The sequence below is a fragment of the Toxoplasma gondii genome, chromosome VIIa (assembly GCF_000006565.2).
Source record: "Toxoplasma gondii ME49 chromosome VIIa, whole genome shotgun sequence".
In the NCBI taxonomy this organism is placed as follows: domain Eukaryota; phylum Apicomplexa; class Conoidasida; order Eucoccidiorida; family Sarcocystidae; genus Toxoplasma; species Toxoplasma gondii.
In genome coordinates this window covers 2,432,772-2,453,805 of record NC_031474.1, presented here as the reverse complement: position 1 = coordinate 2,453,805, position 21,034 = coordinate 2,432,772, and the positions used below count along the sequence as shown (strand labels likewise).

The window sequence follows — 21,034 nt, the reverse complement described above, 5'->3', positions numbered from 1 at the left end:
TGGTGTTTTGATGTCAGCTTTGAGCAGTGAGTTTGACTGTGCAGCTGAGAGCGCCAGTAGTTGAACTTGCGGAGGAATTTGAGTCTTTATCTAAAAAACAGTTGGTAATTGTGACTGTGGCCTTCTGCTGCACACACCGCTCTGAACTGTCACCAGCAGGATGCCCACAGTTTAAAAAAATGACCGAGGCTCAGTGCTTCGACATTTGCTCTCCTCCGACTTTCTGCTTGCTGCCTCGACCCGCTAGCGTGTCCCTTCGTTGAGAGTGGTGGTGTGCTTCCTCTAATTTGGAGCGAGCTGTGTAGTAATCCTTCAATGTGTTCGCCGCTGTTGACGTGGAGAATATCTGCAACGTAAGACTCAATTTCAAGCAGGTCGCAAAAGCTGCATCAGTCACAAAGTTAATTCGGCGGAGACAACAAGCTGCTGCTTCCTTCCCGCGAATGCGCCATGCAAGGAAGAAAAGTGTTTTCTTCCAGAACGACCTCTATTCAGGTTATTCGCTAGGGGCTGACACTACAAGGGCTCTTGTTTTCACTTTTTTCCGTTTAGGCGCGCGAAGGTTCTCACGACCAGCTAGGTGACTGCGTGTACGACACCTAAGAAGGAAAAGAATCCACCTTCGGAAAGGTAGCGTTGCGTGGCTCCCGAATCACCTAGCAACAGCAAGGTTACAAAGATGCAAAACTAGCTGAATTTCCGTGAAAACGAGGATTATTTTCAGAGAGCGTAGCGTTTTGGCGAACAGTCGGCCAGAAAACGGGAAGCACAGCCAGCGACACTTCTCCAGCGTACACATCACTTGTCGCGCATGCGTTATTATCTTGGAACCTTAGTGAGTTCTCCTGCCCCTGCCCCGCCGACCCAGACAAACCACGCAAATGCCACGTGCAAGCAGCAGAAGCTGCCTATATCGACGGAAAACAACAATCCGAAGGAGCAGGAAACGTAGGCCTCCTGGTTTGACACCGCAAGCCCAGGGAAAAGCGTGTTCCTCGCTCCCAGAATCTCTTCCCATGGCGCATCAGTCGAGCCTGTCTCGTGTATTGCGCAGAGATAATTGCTGGCGAGTTTCCTAATCCAGCATATGATTGTTTCCCTGCCGCTTTCGGGTGCGCTTAACTCCGCTTTTTCCCACTAGAAAGACCGTTATTTCCTCCATGTCTGCGTAGCCGAATCGCGGCTACTGCGGTGGCTCACCGGACCTCACGGTGGCGAGCCCAGGCAGATAAAAGGAGTCTTTTTCCGACACATATCGTTTTTGCGTTGAATATGGCGTCAGCTTCCAAGGACGTTTTCGCTTCTGCACGACACAGTCGTCGGCGAGTGCGGTGTTCCAGAACCCGGTCGGCTTCCTGTCCCGGTCCGCACCCGCCTCGCCTCTCACCTTTGGTCTTACCGTGCTCGTCAGAATCCTCTTCGGAGTGGTCGGCACCTTTTCCTCGGCGTCATTCGAAGATGCCCACCTTTGTCTTCTCCAAGAACTCAACATCGTCTTTTTTAACCTCACTGAAGACGCGCGCCTGTAAAACCTATTCTCCCTCGGCCCCCCCTGTAGGCAACTTGGCCGATACCTCTTCCCAGACAAACGATGGGGCGGTTTCTTCGTCTCCGCCCGCTGGCCTCTCTCACTGCTGTACACCCGCTGTTCACCAATCGTTTCGTCCGTCTCCGTCTTTGTCTCCATCTTTGTCATCTTCTCTGTCTCGGTTTCCTACCGCGAGCGCTTCTTCGACTCTCGCGTCTTTGCCTTTCCTGGTTCACTCAGTTTCATCTCGGCCTTTCTCCTTGAGTCGTCTGGCGTCTTCTATCCGTGAAACGAAACAAAGCGTTCCCTCTGATGCGGTGGATCCCAACCGAAGCAAGAGCGGAAGAGGTAGGTGTGCCTGCAAGCACGACGCTTCTTTCTGGTCTGGTTCTGCCCACGACAAGCGACAGGTCGCTTGCCTTGAAACGGGTTACCTCGGTACTGGACAGGATCCTTTGGAGATGCACGCAGGCTGCATTCAGACAAAGTCCTCCTTTTTCCTTCGCTGTGGTTCTCCGACGCGGTGTAGAAGTCTTCCTTATGACAACTCGTCGGCAGTGTCTTCGGCCGTTTCTTCCTGCTCTCGGCGTCTGTCCTCTTTTTCATCCGACCTAGTGTGGCCGTCTCCTTTTGCTCTCGCCCCGACTCTGCCTCTGCCTTCCTGTGTCCGTACCTCTGCTCCAAGTTCTGTTTGCTCGTCTTCTTTCTCCGATTCGCCGCCTTGTTCTTCCTTTGCCTTGCGCCCCTGTCCTTCTCGGGCCTTTTCTTCGCGGCCATCCCTCCCGCCGATGTCAACCGCTACACCGTGTTCGCTCTCTTTCGGCTCTCTGCGCTTCCTGGCTAGCCAGTCCTCGGCGTCTCCGTCTGAAGGCGACCGCGGGAGGGGGGACTCTGCTCACCGCATCGCGGGAGACACCCGAGACAACCGGCAAAGCCAAGGCAACTCACCAGACGCCGCTGAAGGAGGGACGGCAAGTGCTCAAAGAGTTGGAGAAGACTGTGCGTCGCCTGATGAGGCACAGTGCCCCCCCGTGTCAGCCGCTGATTGGTTAGGCGACTCCCAGGCTGAAGTGACGAGGCGTCCAGACTCAGTGAGTAGTGTGATGCGCAGCGATTCGGCATGGTCTCCCTCATCTTCGGCTCTCCGTTGTTCTTCTCCTTCGACTTCATCTTCAGAAAGATTGGGTTCTCCTTCACCCCTCGATTCTTCGACTGCCACACGCCATGATGCAGAACTCATGCCCACATCACAGTATGCACCTTCCTTGTCGCTGCAACCTCCGGGCGCCCTCGACATTCACGATGAAGACATAGTGGCCTGGTACCACCTGTTTGATGAATTGCAGTTCACTCCCCATTGGAAAGAGTCGACTTTGGCGCCGCATGCCGGTGCGCCTGAACATCCCCATCGACATCGCTGGCCTTCATCGGCAGGTGCCGTGGTCCCCCACTTTGGGCCGCCCTTCTACCACACCGCGTCTCCGTCGCATTCTCCCGCTCATTCTTTCCCTTCTTCTTTCCCGGCATCGTTCGCCTCATCGGGATCCTCTTCTGCCTCGTCTTCCACTGCGGCTTCTTCTCTCTCATCTGCATCTCATCCATCCTCCTCGTCGTCTCTTTTCCCTGCCTCTTCTTCGTTTCCTGTCCAAGTCTCTCCTCCCAGTTTGCGCCTGCCGGCGCATGCGTCACAAGCTGAGGGGGCAGCAGTGGCGGCTGCGGCGGCGGCCGCGACAGCACGCAGAATGGCGGCGGTTGCGGAAGCCCTGGAGTGGACTGAGGAAATGAATCGTCTGTTTCTTCGCGCGGGAAAGACGAGGGCAAGTCAGGAGATAGGTCGGAAAACGGGATTTCTTACGAGGTGTCAAGACCACCCAACGCGCCTCTCCGATGAGCGCCACACGCGACATGCGCCGCGACACTCGGCCTCGTCGTCCCTCGTCCGCCGCCCACCCGCGTCTGCCTCTTCTCTCCAGCCGTCTCGGGAGTTGTACGTGAACTATCAGTTTCCCGTCCTTGCGCATGCAGCTCTCAAGGGCTTGTACGACCGGCTCTTTCGGTCGCGGAAGCAGACGCCGTCGTTCTCCAAGCAAAAGCGAGCTGGAGGGTTGAAGACGCGAGGCGAACCGGACCGCAGACGCGCGCTGCATGCGTCTCCTTCGACATCTGCGACGGACCCACCGCTCCCGTCGCGGTCGAGCGAAGGGTCGAGACGAGAGAGACCCGGCACTGGGCGCACCGTGCGGAGTGACTCTCGCTGCGGGGTGGCCTCACGAGGCTCGACGGACCTGATAGGACGAAAATCAAGGAAGAGAAGACGCACCGCCTGGATGTCGACTGCCGGTGTGGACGTAAACTTGTCAGTGTCTCAAGATGCCACCCAGGATCTTGATGCTCGTTCGCCAGACACGATCTGCACAGATTCAGTTTTGGCGTCTCCTCAGTATGTAGATCGTGGCGTGAGTGGGGAGAAGGCTGATGAGTCGTCTTTAGATTCACAGGCGGAACGAGAGGCAGCAGTGTCGCCAGGAAGCCGAGCGGAGGCGGCGGGTACGGGCCGTTTCTCTGCTTCAGAGACGAGCGCGTCTGTTCGTTCAGATCTGCCAAAGGAAGAACAAATTGCTGAAGACAGGATAGGCGGAAGCCGTCAACGAGAGCCGGTTTTGAGTGTCGCCAATGCCACACTTCAGGTGTTTTCTAAGGGAGATCGCGTGGCTCCTGCGACCTCGATAAATGCGTCAGAAAAAGGGGAAGTCGTAGGCGCTTCAAAGATTTCTTCAGAGTGCGTGCAGCGGGATCGACAAGTTCCCGTAGGATCGAAGCCTGTCCGAGCAGATATGCCCGGTGTCGAGGAGCACGAAGGAGACAGCGTGAGGGAAGGTTTTCTAGGCCGCGAGGCTCCCCTTGCCAGACAGCCAACTGCAATGGAGGTGGAATCCCTTGTCTACAGCATGCGCGAGGATGTTGAACCACATCGCATAAGCGACGAGCGAGTCGGGGAAAGCCGCAGCAGGAACCGGAGCAGCGCGGAACAGCCGCTGCAGTCGAACTCGGGGAGTGCTTCGATCATTGGAAAAGACCCGACGGCCAGCGAGGGATTTGGAATGTACCTCGAGACCGTGGTTGCACGCAACGACCCCACCGAGTCCCAGGCCATAAAGCAGGACAGAGTTTGGACGAAGTCGTCTTCGCGAGGTGATGCCCTCGGATCGCCGTTGCTAGAAGCGCCTCCCGTGACACGTGAGGACGTTGAGCGAGCAGCTGCGACATTTCAAGGCCCTGTAGTGGTCGAGGCACCATCTCCGTCTTTTCCTCCGAGGAAACCCCCAGAAATTGCTCCGGCGTTCCCGTTTGTGGCAGAGGAACCTTTAAAGCCAGAGACAGTGGATGGCCGGCGTGGGAATTTCTTGGTGCTCTCCAAGACAGCCGAGAGTCTGGAGAGAAGCTTGATGGGGCGCGGTGTGTGGACGCGTCTGGTGTGCCTTGCGTCCTCTCTGGCTGGCCAGATTCGTTTCCTGCTTCTGCCGTCTGCCTCCGGACCCGGTACTTCCCAGTTGAGGGCCCCCCAGTCGGGGGCCTCGCCGTTTTTTCAGCGTATCCGTGGGAGAGCAGGCAAGCATTTCGCGTCGCTCCAGGCGCGGGCGAGTGAATGGTGCTACCAGAATGGAAATGTGTTAGTGACGACCGGCTCGGTTCTCTCGCTGACGGGGACAGTCATGGCTGACATGCGCCTGCTTCGCGGGTTCAACCTGCTCGCGGGCATCTGTTTCTTCTCGTACAACTACACGCGGAGGCCATCGATGACCGACGCCGCGGCGTGGAACGTCGTCTTCTTCACTCTCAACTTCTTCATGCTCTACCGGTACCTGACGGAGCACAACGAGGTGGGCTTCACGAACGACGAGCTCGATGTGTTCGAGAAATACTTCCTCCCTGCTGGTCTCTCGCCTCGGCGTTTCCGCACTCTCCTCACCATCGGCCGCTGGGAGACTCTGCCTGCAGGTTCGGAGCTGACGCGTCCGGGTGAGCCAGTCAAGAAGCTCGTGTTCATTCTCAGAGGCAGAGTTGACGTCTACCAGCACGGCGATCTCCTCGAACACTATACTGGCACCGACGGAACTCCAGTCATAGGTCTCGAGGCCTTTCTCTCCTACGTGTCCGCGCTGAGGCGTCTCGCCACGCTCGGGGAGGCGACTAAGAAGTCCAAGCTCCCGCCTAACCTCCTTGGAGCTGGCGGAAGCGATGCAGGTTCAGATTCCGCCGCCGTTGGATGTCCTCAGTCGCTGGATGCGCTGGAGCGGAAGTCCTCTGGAGACTCGGGACAGGAGATGCTGAAGGAAGATCGGTCGGAAGTGCAGGTTCCTCTGCGAAACTCGGCAGTTCATGGTGTCAGTGATGAGACACATGCAGATGCAACATTGTTGAGTCGAGAACTGGGAGGATCTGGAAGTCTAGGCGGAGGAGGGGGCGCTGGAAGCGTAGAAGGAACTCCGGAGACAAAAGGTGAGATTCGGGACGATCGTGATGACGGCGAAGACTCCGAACGCGCGGGTTCACGCCTTACCCCGGGCTGGGTCGGGGATGTGCTTTTGGCCTCAGATCGGACGGGGAAATCGCAGGCTGGTGACCCCAGAGTGGACACTGAGACGCCTGTGACAGTTGCGGGAGCCGGGGCCTCAAGCTGCCCGCGCTCCTCAGAAACGACGCACGCGGGGGTCCCTGTCACGTGTTTGCCGGTGTCCGCTAGGGAGCCGAACGCTCCAGAGGGGCACGGAGAGAAGGAGGAAGAAGAGGAGGAAGAAGGACTGCTTTTGCCGCCGCTGAAACAAAGAGAAGGGCCAGCTTCGACGGAGACCTGTACTCCAGAAGCCGCGGTAAACGCAGCGACCCACACGCGGGCGTCGTACTTTCACGAAGCAGCAGTGGTCTCGGAAGAAGAAGAGGACGACGAGGAAGACGAAGCGATCTGGTCGCGGTTCCTGCGTTCCGGTCGCCGGCGCGGCCCGCGAGGCATGCTCGGAGAAGAAGAGGAGGCGAGATCGACGCAGGAGAAAGAAATCGCGGAGTCGCTGGAGTCGGGGAGAGCCTCGGACAAACGAGCAGTGTGTGCAACAGACTGCGACGTCCTCGTCTTTGACATCGAAACTGCTGCCCGCTTCATTCTCGATGACCCCGTGAAAATCGGCTTCCCTGTACTCCAAGGTCTTGCTTCAGTTCTTGTGGAGCGGTCGTACGCTCAAGTGAGACAGTGTAGAGGAAAAACGAGTTTTCTGTTTTGCTGTTTCTACGTGGAAATCGTAGCACCGACGTACGTGCATCTCTAGGTACTCCTCTACATGCATAGGTACAGAGATATACATATATGTATATATATATGCATGTATATATATATATATATATCGTTGCACCGCATTTGCTCGTCTTTCGGGGCCACGAGGAATCAAGTGGAATCTGTGGAAGGAGCTTTGACTCTTTGGTATTACGTTTGCCACTCAGATTTGAAGTATCTCTGAGCATAGGTGTACCGTCAAGGAGGACACCACATGTAGTCGCAAAGATTGCTCAGAGAGACAAAGCAAAATGGGAGAGAACTTGGACTGGGTAGACAAACCCATTCGAGATCTTAATTTCTTTCTTGTTGTCCGCAGTCCCTGCGCCTTGCGATCAACAGCTACGACTCTGTCGTGGCAGGCGTTCTCGCCGACGGGGCTGTACAGACAGAAGAGAGAAGCTTCTTGGAGGAGTGGCGCGCTCGACGAGGCATCAGCGACGCCCAGCACATTGAAGCTTTGCGTCGCTGTGGCTGGTCCTTGGAGGACTTCGAAAGAGGAGAGAGACACCGGCCAGACGCAGGCGTCGCTGGCACCGTAGGACGCGCTGTGTACTCGGTGCTGACCCTGAATTTTCTGAGGAACGGCAGTCACTCGAGGGACGGCAGCGCGGCTGGCGACACTGGAGAGGAGGCGCAGAAGTCACTGTCAAGTGAAGGGGAAACGAGAGAAGAGAAGAGGACAGATGGAATGGGGGGGACGACCGCCTTGCTCGGGTCGCGCTTGGAGGCCTTGAGGACCGGAGCGGAGAAGAAGGGCGAAGGGACAGCAGACGTGCATGCAGTTAGTAAGCAGGAAGGCGAGGCTAACAGGAATAAGAACGCAGAGGAGACCATTGAGGTTGGGGGTGTGGCGTCGAGCCTCCGGTGTGGGGCACAACCAGGAAAAGGCACCTCGCCTTGCGAAGCGGACAGAGTGGGTGCTGAATCCCCACGAGAGCGGAAGAAAATCTCAGACTGTGAAGCAGGAAATTCCAGCCCTACCCAGAGTCGCTTGTCAAAAAACTCGGAAACCTTCCCAACAGAACCCCGTCCTGTAGATGGGTCTGGCGGATACACAGCCTAAGAGCGTACTCATCATCAAACGAACACTGGGGAAACAATGTGCATTTATACATCTCTGCACGCATTGGTGTGCGTACATAATGCGCTACAACATCGTGTAGAGCTGCACGCCTTGCATGCAATGGATGCAGTACGCTTGCGGGTAACGTCTCCGTACAAATTTGCCAGTGGGAAATCTATGGTCAAAGCACATAGTTTCTACACTCGAGAAGTATATGCAGATGCATGTTGTTTCCAAGGTTCTGCCACGTGGAAAGGATGCAGACAGGTATTTCAGTGCCTATAAATGACAGGGGCCGTTATGAGAATTAAATGCGCCGCTCTGAGGGCTAAGATCTCAAGCGAGCGTTCTTGTGCTAAGGATGGCTCGAATTTGGCGCAGCCACGTTTCTCAGTATCTGCTGAGATCATTTGTCAGATGCGTTTCTGGTAAAAAATTTCCTCGCGAAAGTTCTCGAGTCGTTTTCCATTTCCTGGATTTATGTGCCCGTTGGATCTTGTAAGGCAGGAGCCAGTAAATGTGACGCCTCGATCAAGCAGAGGCAGAGCAATGAAGATTACAACGGCCCGAACGTTTCAATTAACGTGTCGAACGATTTCGCTGTCGCTTTCAGGCGCACGCCTCTACATGATCTTTCGCGACACTCACTCGAGGAGATAGCCTCTCTGGTTGGCTCATCATACTCGTTGGCACCGTATATACACATCTGTGTTTTTATCTCCTTGTCGGTTATATTTGATACGTGAGAATGCGTTCGGCTGAAACACTGTAGGATGCAAAGCTCATCACGTGTAGGCGTCCACTTCTACTGTGGAAACAAAATGAGATCCGTAGCAGCGAACGATCGGCACCGGTCTCAGGAAGCACCGTATCAGTGTGGGGTGTCTGCACACAGTTCGTAAGAGCCTGAAAATTCTGAGATGTCCTCTCATAGTCGTAGCCTGCGCATGAAGGTGCATGTCCCACAAAAGGACCGGATCAGTGACATTGTTCATCCTTGAGAAATGCCAATAACGCATCGCTGGCGCTGAGGCAAGTAGCAGGAGAGGACCACGTGAAGGCAAATGCCATTGATATACGTTTACTTTATATTTTTCATGGGCAGAAGCACCCCTTCATCGGAGCTGCGCTTCATACCAGGTGCTTCCCGCCTCTGAAGAGCCCGAGCTTTGGTAGCAATTTGGGCTAGAGTTGAGCATTCGCAGCACGTTTTACAGGCGGAATCGTTGAAGGCCCATCACCACGAACGTCGCTTCCTGCATCATCTCTCAATCTGCCCGAGTCTTGAATACCTTTTCGAACAACCGCTGTACTGGCCGCAACTGTCAGCATCATCTATTCGCCGTCACGTATGTGTTCTTGTCAACGATGTGCCCGTCTGAAATTAGAAACTTGCCTCCTGTTGAATGTGCGTCAGTAAATTCGCGTGTTGCTACGATGTGTAGGAAGGAGTCTCCGGTATCGTTTAGTAGCAGACCGTTGAAAGGCGTGGCCTCATCTGCTTATGTCACTGTCGTCCACGGTTGCGGCGATCTCTTCACAGGCCGGCACAGATTACTTCGGTTGTTGGACGGATGGAATAGTTTTCGTGTCTACCCGGTCCCCGGTGCTTAAGATACACCTGGTATCTCCCTCCAGATTTCACAGATTAAACGTCGGAATGCTAATCGTGGGGGCAGTTCTTCGCTGCCGACTGCGACCCACTAAAAGCCGGCAACAAAACGTTAGCCACTAAAATGGGACTCTCAAAAATGTTGCTCAGTGATGCACGGAGGAGCCCCATATACTACTGCACCTGTGGGAGACATAAGAAGGTGTCGACTCTGCCGTCAGGTGCCCTGACTAGAGATTCAAAGTCAGACTCTCCCCAAGATCCTGCACCTGGAACCCAGCTCCTCGTCCCTCGAGGACACGGCTTCCGAAGTCGAAAGCCGAGTGAAAACCTTCTCGCTATACCGCCGTATAACACGATTTTGTTGTTCCATGGCCGTCTTTCCTTTCCAGCGCAGAAGAAACGATGCTAGGAAAAATATCGACCTCTCGGCCATGTTTCGTCTGTCCAGCTAGGATGTTCCTCCGCAAATCACCTCAAAGGCGCAGAAACCAAAGCAGCATGATTCTGGCTGTAACGCAAGGTTGTTGGTGAGCTGACCAAGCTATAAGCTTCTAATGCTCCAACTTCTCCGCTGCCCACTAAAAAGTCCCGTTGTACGTTCAAATTCAGAAAGAACCGCCTAATGCATAGGGTTTGTGCCAAACTACTCAGGTACACACATATGTATGAAGCTGTTGACCGTGTCTTTCTTTCTTGAAGGCGGTACACGAATGTCGCCGCCTCGCAGCTCACGTTCGGAGACGCGCCGTCCCTCCCCTGAAGCCGTGCCCGGGGTACCGAGCGCACACATTCAGGCGGTTTTTTGAGAGGCGGCTTTTTCGTGGGTACAAAAAACAATGTGGGGCAAGTAAGAGTGGCCGTCGTTCTCCCTTCCCTGACCGGCAAGAAGTGCGCAGGCTCTTTTTGTTTGCTCGATTTTGGGTCATGCTTGAGCTTCGGACGGCTTTTGGGGTGTGTGCTTCCGTTGCCAAGGTCATGTGTTCTGCCGTGGCTGTCGGCAGCCCGCATATATCGCTAGTGCTAGGCTTGCTGGTCTCCTGAACTTTCTACTCGATCAACACGGATGCATATCACCGATTGGTGGAGATCCTTTCCTTCGCGTTTCTCGTGTCTACGTGTCGCACATGAACTTGAAGCCACCAGGCAGGTGTAGCTCCCTTCAGAAATTCCTAGGTGTGCAGCGCAGCCGCGAGCCTTGCATGACCTTGAACTGCTCGGCGTGCCCTCTCTGTGAGGCCGGACCGGTTTGAGTGCGTTTAAGAAGTGAGGAGAATTCTGTGTTCTTTCCAGCGTAAACAAGTCGTATATCCTCATCCCCTACGCGAAAGTTGAGCGCAGACACACTTATTTTTTGGGACCTTGCTCAAGTGTGCGCTGCCTCGTGGCCTCGACTGTATCTGTCCGTATGCGAGTTCGTCTTGCTGCGACACGGACACGAGAAGAACAGTACAGACTAGAAACGAAAAGTGGTTTTCATTTTTCTCTCGTCGCGGTGTCGGGTAAACCGCTTTCATGCCACTCGCGTACACTAAGTTGGCCCTGTGAGTGCCGACGCTGTGAGCCCGGGCAGGCTGCGTCTCTTTGGTAGGCGTCCATTCTGCGTGTCGGATTGGCAAGCGCAAAAAGAACCTCCAGTCAAATCACATCCTGTCAGTCTGCCATACGTGTGGCGTTCGCCTGTCGCGATTCTCTTTGTTTTGCTTTTGTTCCTCGTTTTTGTTTGGTGTTCACCCGTCCCTGGCTCTTCACCCTTGTCAGGAGGCGCTCTCCCCCAGCGGTCGCGTCGTCGCTATCTATTCTGTCGGCTGGGTGACCGCCTCCATTCGTGTCTCTCAGATTTTCATGACGGGCGGTGTTGTGTGTGGCACTGGTGAAAAGTCAAGCGTACAAGTGTGTATGGCACACCCTTCTTCTGAGGACGAGTTCATAGAAAAGTGTCGTTATTTTAGATGCTTGAGTCGAGGACAGGCCCGAAGCCTTGGTCTGTCCGGCGACTCATTCTTTACCTCCGAGGACCACTTTTCCCCAACGGGAAGTTTTTGGGTGACGGGGTAAAGAAGCATAGAAAAGACTGGAGACGAATAAGGACTGACACTTAAGTAGCTATTGTTGTTCAACGGGCTGGCTGAGAAAGCTTTCTCGTGGGGGTACACCTAGGAATTGAGTCGGATGCCCATGCCAGATTCGAAAGATTGAGGCCTCAGGCATTCGTTGTTGTTGTTTTACGTCACGTGTCATCTGAGGAAGCGTTAATTTGGGGTGCGTCCAGTCTTTTTGGAAGACGCTGTTCTCTCCTACGTCGGCCGACCCCTCGACAGTAGCGTTGTTCGGTCGCGTAGTCAGGAACCACCTTTGCCGCATCGAGAGATCCTGTGTCGTACCTCTCCTTTACTTTGAGGGGAGAAATAGAAAGACGAAGGGAGGAAATATGTGCCGAAGTGCCGAATTCCGTGTGCCGTGGCTCCATTCAAACGATGTCACTGCTCTACTTAGCATATGTCCTACAATCTCGTGTGTGCAATGGCCGTGCCGCTTCCGTTAAAAATTGATGATTGGGTGTCCGTGACACAGCAGCTGACTTGGATTCGCGAGCTGTCACAATGATTACAGATTGGTGAGTGAAGAGGCTGCGTCCAGTTCCGGTCATAATGCTGTGAGATAGGGAGTGAGACGCCCGTCCCGGTAGAAGTACAGCTCCAGCTGGCGGCTATTGTCCAGTCATCCGTCCGACAGCAGCTGTCTCGGTTTTCGCTGATGCGCGTGGGTTCCAGTTCTTTTCCGGAGCAGGTGCTTCGTAGAGTTTCTCGGCGGCCGTTGTCGCTCGCGTGACACCCGCGTAGCAAGGAACAGACAAGCCGGTCGGTATATCAACGCTGCATTGACTCCCGTTCCGTGCATTGGTGCTGACTTACCTTTGTCAGAGGAAACCGCACAAGGGACAGGAGGTTCGTTCGGAACTTCAGCTACCACCGAAGGACGACTCTTCTCTTCGGTGCGGAACGCATTCCTAAGTTATAAATGCGTTTACCTGCACACACAATCTAGATACATGCGCGTGCATAGAAATAAGTACATACCATTTCCAGGCGACGATTCTTTTAGCGATGGAGTCCTCTTCCGTTGAAAGGCCAAAAGCCATCTCGTCCGCCCCGGTTCCTGCACTGTGGGCTCAGGGAACTCAGGCGGAAGTGAAGAGACCGGGGGACGTGTTTCTTGTAAACGCGGGGAACGCGTGTTTCTCAAGCGGTGTCGACTCCTTCGGGGCTTCGACCGATAGTAGCCTAGGCATGTTCGCCCCGACCGCATGCTCGACCAACAACCACTCTCCACAGCTCGATAGCTTAACAGCCCTCGGGCTGGCTCGGACAAGCGTGTCCCGCTCTCGCGCTCCTCCAGTAGCGGTCAAACTCTTTGTTGGACGCCTGCCTCTGACAGTCACGGAAGACATACTTTGTACAGTAAGTAAGAGCTTTCGCATAGAACAGGCACTGCACGTTTTGTGCAGAACCCGAAGCGGTGGCATCATCTCGAAGTCTCCATCTCGAAGTCTCCCCTCAATATCGTATTCCAAGAATCGAAGCAAGCATCAGTAGTTCCTGTTCACTCGAACAAGGACGGCACGCGTTGGGCATCATGTGTTGTCACAGCAGAATGTGCGCACAGATGAAGGTCTGTCGACACGCAGAACCGCAACTATTTTGATGCGGATTTGTGGGTGTCACGCGTGTATGTAAACCGAGGGCGCGAAACCTTGTCTAGATGACTGGCGTAGTGAAACCAGACGGTTGGAAACTTGCCCGAGGTACTGCACTAGTGCGGAGGATGAACATGTTCGGGCCGGAGTAAGCGATGTGCTCTACTCTTCGCATCCATGTTCTTGCCCCGACAGCTGTTTAACCAGTTTGGACCCATCGCTGATGTCGTCCTCATCCGTGACCGCCACACGAACGCCTTCAAAGGATGCGCCTTCGTGACCATGCAGTCGATCACTGACGCAGATCGAGCGATCCGCCACCTTGATAGTGCTTACGTGCTCGACCCGGTACGTTTCAGTTAACCTACAAGCTAAATGAACGTGGTGTCTGTCCTGGTGTTCAGCTACGATTGAAAACAGGTTAAGTGTGACGTTCTCCGCTGACCATGATTCAACAGATTCACTGGGTTCTTGAGATGCGAGCCACACAGCGCATTATCATGACTGAACGAAAAGCGTATTATCAAGCGAGACAAGAAGAAGGGGTAGGCATGTTTACGTTTCTGATTTCGAGTTCCAAGCGCCGCCCACATACGGGAGCGCTTATTTGTAAATATGTATAATTTGCATCTGTATCTATTTATATATTTATGAAGAGAGAGGCAACTGTGTATGTCTACTGCACTAAAAAGCTACGGGCAAATGTCTGTGCAGCGTAGCATATAGTTGTGTCTGGCAAGGCACGCCCAGCTTGGTATGCATCAGCATGATTCTGCGTACCAGCCAATAATTGATGCTTGTAGGCGCTCGGAGGCCTGCAAGTGAAGTATGCTGTAGGCGAGGCAGAACGCTTAGGACTTCCCGGCACTAGCGGGAGTGGGGCAGCGGCCGGCGTAGATCAGGTCAAGCTGTTTGTGGGTTCATTGCCACCGGATATCAAAGAAGACGCTGTAAGTCCTATCCTACAAATTCTCTACCTTTGTCTGATGGCGAAATGTTCCCGCGGAAAAGCCACGAAAACGCGGGTACTATTCAAATTCGCAGACAGCCGCATGCGTTCTGAAGTGTTTCCGACATCTACGGTATGTCTATGTAGACAGTCTAGTTCATCTCTATCCGTGTCGGTGTGTGTTCAATTCTGTAGTATGCATTGCGTTTCCCGTGCTTCTGTAGCTCGTTTGGCCTCGTGTGTATGGCCACCAAAATGATTCGCCAGTGTGTCTGTCTCGGAAACATCTCAACCTGAAACAAGACTAGAACTAGTGCTTCATAGCGCTGACGGTGAGGCGCCCAAATGAGGGACTGTGTAGGAGGCATTTCTAACTTCTTGTTTCCTCTGAATGTCGGTAGTAAATATGTGGGCCTCTGTGTTCTTGGTCATCCTTTTTCCAGGATTCGTTTTTGATTCGTGGTTGGAACAGGATCTGGGTCGTGTGGATCAGTACATCAGCATGTGCATGAGGTGCGATCAAATTCCTCTGTTTCTTCTTCAATTGTCGATTGCTAGAGATACGTATTGGGAGGTGGAAGTGTTCTGGGTGTCGTGGTCACAGTGCTGTTTTCCGGTTTTAATTCGTACAAGCAAGCATCTAGTTCTCTTTTTTGGTGCTGTTCTCGTATGTGATAGCTTCGGGACCTGTTCGAGAGATTCGGCCGCGTCGAAGAAGTTTTCCTGATGAAGGACGAACCAGGCAATGGAGCAAATCTGAGTGGAGGGGCCCCAAGACCCGGAAAAAAGAGTCGCACTGGCTGTGCGTTTGTCCGGTTCGCCTACAAGGAAGAAGCCTTCTTTGCCATAAGCGAACTGAACGGAAAAGTCATCATGCCAGGTCTGGTAAAACACCTCTAAACACGGTGGATTATTTTATGTAGCGTGACTCGCGCATTGTGACACTGTGCATCTGCATACGGTGTAGCCGGATTGGTGGCTTTTTCCACATGAACTCGTGTGAGCATACAGATCCTCCACGACACACGCCCGTGTATACAGACATACAGCGACAGCTGCGGACATTTGAACTCGCAAATACATCCGGGCAGTTCTGACACCATAGATTCTGTATGTAAGTGCTCAATCGTGTAGGTCAAGTTCAATTCTTTCGTGTAGATGGCTGGCGGCGTTTATCTTACATCTTCGCCCAGGCTCCAGCCAATTGCGAACTGTGGACGCTTAGAAACTTCGGTGGAACCCTGGACGCCAGTGTTTTTCCTTGTAGCATTATCCTGCAGTATCAGGTTGCGTCACTTGCATGTGGTGTTTCTCTTTCGTCTCTAGGCTCGCAGCGTGCCATGGAAGTTCGTTTTGCAGAGAACAGGCGGTCGTCCGCTTCGGCTCACGGCACGACGTCTGCATCCCGCACTTCTAGTGCATCGGCGAGTTTCCTCTCCATTCTGGATTGCAACGTGAGTGACACGCCCGCGCTGGGGGCCGACGGATCAGAGGTGGGCGCCTCGTCGAGCATCTTGCGGTCGCAAGCCGAAATGGAGCGACATGCTCGTGTTGACTCGCTCGCCGTCTTGGGCTGCCTCGGAGAGGAGCAAGATTTCTTTGCCTCGACCTCTGAACGCATGGCGATGACTGCTTGGTTGTCGTTGGCCGACCGGCGTCGACCGGTGGGCTGGACCGCGAGCGATTCTGCCGTGGGTACGCGCTGCGAGGCGATGAGGGAGAAGCGGCGCTCTAACCTCGAGAGAAACGACGAGATGCGGTCGAAGTGCGGATCCATCGAAGATTTGTTCCAGACCTTGGGGCATCTATCGCTGAACGGACGCGGAGGGGAGAAGCCTGAAGCAGGACACGCGAACCAAGAGGTCAAGCAGTGTGAAGATGCAGTAATTCAGACACAGAGTCTATCAACGGCGGCGGCTGGCGCGGAACGGCAGGCCCAGGAAGGGAAGCCCGTACGGAAGCAACCATCCAATCCGACGCATGCATCCACGAAGGATCTGCCCTCGGGAGTGTGGACAGCCCACGGGTCGCGTGAATGCCAGCCACCAAACACAAAGGAGGTAGAAGACTGTAATGCCGGCTCCGGCTCGGGTAGCGGTGGACGCACACGGGCTCCTAGCGCCCTCGATGGTGAAGACCACGAGATTGACATTGCCTCTCTTACTGCGAAGCTGCGCCTAGAATTGGCAGTAGGCGAAGGGGGGTTGGTCCAAGATGCATAGCCACGCTGTGTGTTGGACACTCTGTCCCCACCTCGGTTAGTGACTTGTTCCTTGGCAACTGCATTGTAACGCGCTGCACTGTGACAGTGTTTTTTCGTTGCACCGTTCGAACTCCCCCTTCTGGACGCTACTGGGGCCTCTCTGGATCTTTGACGTTTCGCCAGCCACCTTGGTATTTGGCGGCTGTCTTTCGCCCAATCGTTCTCACCTGCTGTCTCTGTGGGTCTCAATCTGTAGATGTGTTTCCGCTTCTGGTGATGTGAAACGGAGGGAAAGGCGCACGTTCGTATTCACAGGCGAATGTAGTTGCGGATTTCGTGTTCGCTCGCCTGTAGCATGTGGTCTCACAAGGACTGGTAACCGCTACGGTTTTGTGTTTGCTTTTATCTTTGGTGGATATGATTGCCGACTTTGCTAAACAGTCGTCACACGTTCCGGTATTCCACGAAGCAAAACGAGGTGTCCTCATTGTTTCAAAGCGTGTAACTGAAGTCGTTCGCTTGGCAATCGCAAGCGATCCGTGCTGTCAGCTTTTTCGCGGCCGTACATTTTGCCCGCCGCGGCTATATGTTTGTCTGCATCGTCGTCTGCTTTCAAATATTTTCGTGTTTATACACATGTTCATTGGGGATCATGAAAATGCTTGACTTGCTCCTCCGTGCTACTGTAATAAAACAACCTGTTTTTTTCAAGAACATGCAACAGTGCTTCTCTAGCCCCTTTGGTCGACAGAGCGGCGATCCGAGGGTGGGGTGGCAATGACACGTGTTTCTATCGCTTGATGTCCGGAAAGCAACGCGTATTGCCGTGGAAAATGGGGATGCACCACATCCGTCTGTTATAAAAAACCACTTACTGCTGACGTCGTTCTGCCGACGAGATGCCCGTGTGATCTGACAGCCTCCGCCCGTCGAGCTTCGTCCCCACTTTCGTCCCCGGTGGTTTCCTGTTCAGGAGTTTTGCACCGACGAGAACACGTCGTCGACTCCGTCTCTGCCGACCAGTGAGGCCGCCAGCGGATCCGCAACCACCTTCAATCATGGATGCACGTCGGGTTGTGTCTCCAATGAGTTGTCCGCATGCTCATCGAGATGTGGAGGTTCTGCTGCTGGAGTTGACAGAGACAGCTGCCAACACGGAACTTCACTGCACGAGCCGTGCCCTTCAACGTACCCCTCCGCCTGTGTTGTGCCGAATGACATCCACGAACGCATTTCCCGGAATCTGATGCACCCGGGGGGAGGTGCGTTGTTACCAGCTGCCTTGTCGGCAGATGCGTTTTCCATCAGCGATGTCTGCGTCCAGGCGACGAGTTCAGCAGCGGAGGCCCTGAGAAACCCGCAAACGGAGAACGGTGACCGCCTCTTCCCGCCAGATGCTATGACCTGGGATACTGGCCATCTACCCTCTCTGTATGCGAAGGCTGATATGAGAACTTCAGGACAGGAGAGTCTGTTTTCTCGCCGCGGCGATGAGCGCAGTCGAGATGGAATGAACCGTTTTCTCAGTGGACTTCGGGCACAGACCGGGACGCTTCCTCAAAGGGGCATCGGCAGTCAGGCGCACGGGCCTCCGGGCGCGAACGTCTTCATTTTCCACATTCCCAACGAGTGGTCCGAACACGACCTGTTGACACATTTTAGCGTCTACGGCCCCGTCGTTTCTGCCCGCATTGCTTCGGATCGACTCTCCGGACGCAATCGTGGATTCGGGTTCGTCAGCTTCGCTAACGGACAGGCGGCTGCGGCAGCCGTCACGGCCATGAATGGATTTCAGGTGAGGGTTCAGCGTGAGACGCTCGGTGCTGCGGAGGCTGTGCTCCCATCCGTGTACAGGCAGCTAGAGTCTGATGCGTCGTCTTCCAGTGCATGTACACTGTCGTCAACTCGGCTCGGCGCTTGTAGTCTGCCTTGACCTGAAGACCACGTGTATCGCATCCCCATTCTGCTTCAGTTCCCGTTTGAAGCAGTATGAGCTTCGCTCGTTCTGTCATTCATACAGAGAAATCTTTTGTTCACATTGCGCGGCGGTTCAAGGCATCTTGAAGCGTCGTCACTTTAGAGGGCGTTGATGTGTTCCCGGTCGACTGTGACCGCCCCGTGATTTCCGGGCTTGTCCTGCTGCTGGTACTCAGGTCAATGGAAAGCGGCTTAAGGTGCAGATTAAAAAGGGTGAAGAACAGTATGCGCAGAACCTTCGTATGACGCCCGCTTACAACAACTGCAATGACAGCACATGGCTTTCTACGGCTGCGTCGTGCTCTGAACCACGAAGTGGCGTGGGCGACCCTAGCGGAAACACGCCTTTTCTGCCGGTCCCTGGAGCACCACAGAGAGAAAACGGGGGGGGCAAAAAGAGCCACAGTTCTTCTACGCTTGACTGGCTAGCGTCCGAGGCAAAGCAGAGAGCAGCGATATCCGCTGTACCAGCATTCGAATGCGCAATCCAGGGAGAAAGTGGGACAACTACCTCTGCCCTCTTCGAAGCTGCTTTGGCGTTGAGGAATATCTCCGGTACGTGAGTGGATAGATAAGGAAATACATTTTGGCTAGTATGTATCCCAAGGGTGTGGAGCCGTTGTATCCGCTTGTATGTTAGTGCTGCTTCGCATTCAGGTCGGTCTACGGTTAAAAGCTGCTACATGACTTTCTGCACTAAGATAGGCCTCGTGCATTTACGCCGAGTAGGTGGGACGAAGTGTTTACTTTGTGCGCCGCTCAAAAAATTCTTACCGCGTCCTTTGAGAGGCAGCCTCTGTCGCAGTCCTTTGAAGCAGTTGACGAGTGCAATGTGCGAACTTCCGTGTTTATTCCGCTATCTCTGGCGGCGCGGCTCCCCCAAGAAGCTCAAAGTGGGAACAGCCGTGAACATGTTGTGTGTTCAATGCGAGTATAGGTGCTGCAATAACCCTCACGGGTGGTATCTGTTCACGTTTCCTTGGGTGGTTGTTCTGTGTACATCGTGTACAGTGTACTGAACGATTCACGTTATTTTTGTAACAGCGTGAAAACTAGTAAATCCATTTTGTCGTCAGCGCTGAACCCTACTGCATGTAGTATGCAGACAAGCAAACCAGCATCGCCGTTGTCTCTTGTGTTGCCTGGGTATGACGAAACAAAAAGTACACGCGCGTTTGTCCAGGAGGTTTATGCACGAGGGCGCTGTTGGGCTGACGGTCGGTTGGTTCAGTCAGGTTTGCTGAAGCGACGCACTAGTTAATAGGCTGGCGGCCTGTAGACGCACGTGACCTCTAAAAAGAACCATCAGTCTTCTCTGTTTATAGGCAAACGTACAAGGTGGTTCATTTCCCGTTTTCAGGTTGGGAGCACTCGCTTCACAAATGCTGCCAACAAGAGGATGCTGCTGCGGCAGCTATGCTTGTAGCCACCATGCGCCAGTCGCGTATGAGGCGAAACCAAGATTCATTTCACGTGGCTCAGCCAATGCCTGGAGAGGATGCTGATTCAACTGTGGATGGTTTGCTTCCTTCCTCTGTTAGTTTGTACGGCTCGCCCGCATTCTGTGCCGACACGGGGAGCTCGCAGCCTTCTCCAGCGGCGACCGAAAGTGGCGGTTCACCTCTCGGGCTCTCCGCCCGTCACCGGCCTTCTGCGATTCTGCCGGGGCCAGCGTATGCCATGGAAACGACAGACGCGGGCTATGGTCACAGCGGAATTGGGAGATGGGGAGTTGACCGTACAAAGAACATGGGTGACTCTGCTAAACATTTGTTGGGCCCATCGAGATATGACTTCGTTGGGGCTTCCTCTCGTGACGTATGACGGGGAAGAGACGTCGCGGTACGTAACACCCATTGTATAGTGTACAAATGACTAAATGGCTGTCCTGTGTTGTGCCCCAATGTCGTACATTTTATCATCTCTCCTGGCAGGAGGTGTTTTGTGGCGTGGCGGGGATCGCCAAAGACAGTAAATTGACACGAATTTCGTTTTAGCCATGGGTGTAGCACGCCATCTGCCAACACCCAGGTACGAAGTGAGGGAATGACAGGCAACTGACCGACTGTAGTTTCCTTCAAGCTTAGCAGCACAACTGCAAGAATGCAATGGCATTGTGGTAGATTTTTCCCAGGCGCACACGCTACAAGCCTCAAGTGCTTCATGCATCGTGGGGGTGACACACAGGTTACGTTCTGCTGCCTTGTGTACCGTTTCTCACAGAGTCACAGAATTCGTCTTCCTGCTCCCTATGTATATCCATGCAGGCTCTTTTGCGCTTCCGTTTTAACAGCATTCATTCTGTCGGGTAAACCTCACCACTCTACCAGTTTCTTTGCAAAGTGTTTTTCATGTGTTTTTTGGCTGGTCGTCTGTTCCGCTCAGCCACTCTGGGCTTCATGGAGGAGGATGACTGGTCTAGGCCGGGACCATTTGGCCCCATGGCCTCTCTTGTTAGGAAGACATGCAACGATTTCATATGCGGTAGACGTACTTGTCGTCAGACAGCCGTTGACGTCCGAGCATCTGCATGTATACGTACGTTCGCCAGTGTCTCGGTGCGCGCTCAATCCGAACGCGAATCATTTTTGTTTCGGTTTGCAACGCGGTGTATTGTCGCCGTGGGGAAACAACAGTGACTACTACCTCAATGTGCAATCTCAGTCCATAGATTGA

The 21,034-nt window shown here is 54.0% G+C and overlaps 3 protein-coding genes across 3 annotated transcripts; all 3 read left to right on the top strand.

Moving 5' to 3' along the window:
- Positions 1 to 876: 876 nt before the first annotated feature.
- Positions 877 to 8,391, top strand: TGME49_203520 (hypothetical protein). The gene is made up of 2 exons (XM_002367593.2): positions 877 to 6,765; positions 7,174 to 8,391. Exons 1-2 carry the CDS (start codon positions 1,273 to 1,275, stop codon positions 7,918 to 7,920), a joined length of 6,240 nt encoding a protein of 2,079 aa, XP_002367634.1. The 5' UTR covers positions 877 to 1,272; the 3' UTR covers positions 7,921 to 8,391.
- A 4,248-nt stretch (positions 8,392 to 12,639) lies between these two features.
- TGME49_203540 (RNA binding protein, putative) lies at positions 12,640 to 20,182 on the top strand (the record flags this gene model as incomplete). Its single annotated transcript, XM_018779257.1, has 8 exons — positions 12,640 to 12,993; positions 13,425 to 13,577; positions 14,033 to 14,179; positions 14,857 to 15,058; positions 15,505 to 16,367; positions 17,355 to 18,176; positions 18,535 to 18,913; positions 19,719 to 20,182. 8 exons carry the CDS (start codon positions 12,640 to 12,642, stop codon positions 20,180 to 20,182), a joined length of 3,384 nt encoding a protein of 1,127 aa, XP_018637351.1.
- Positions 20,183 to 20,357: 175 nt separating this feature from the next.
- On the top strand, positions 20,358 to 21,034 carry TGME49_203560 (hypothetical protein; the record flags this gene model as incomplete). Its single annotated transcript, XM_018779258.1, has 2 exons — positions 20,358 to 20,389; positions 20,626 to 21,034. The coding sequence occupies 2 exons, from the start codon at positions 20,358 to 20,360 to the stop codon at positions 21,032 to 21,034; spliced, it is 441 nt and encodes a 146-aa protein (XP_018637350.1).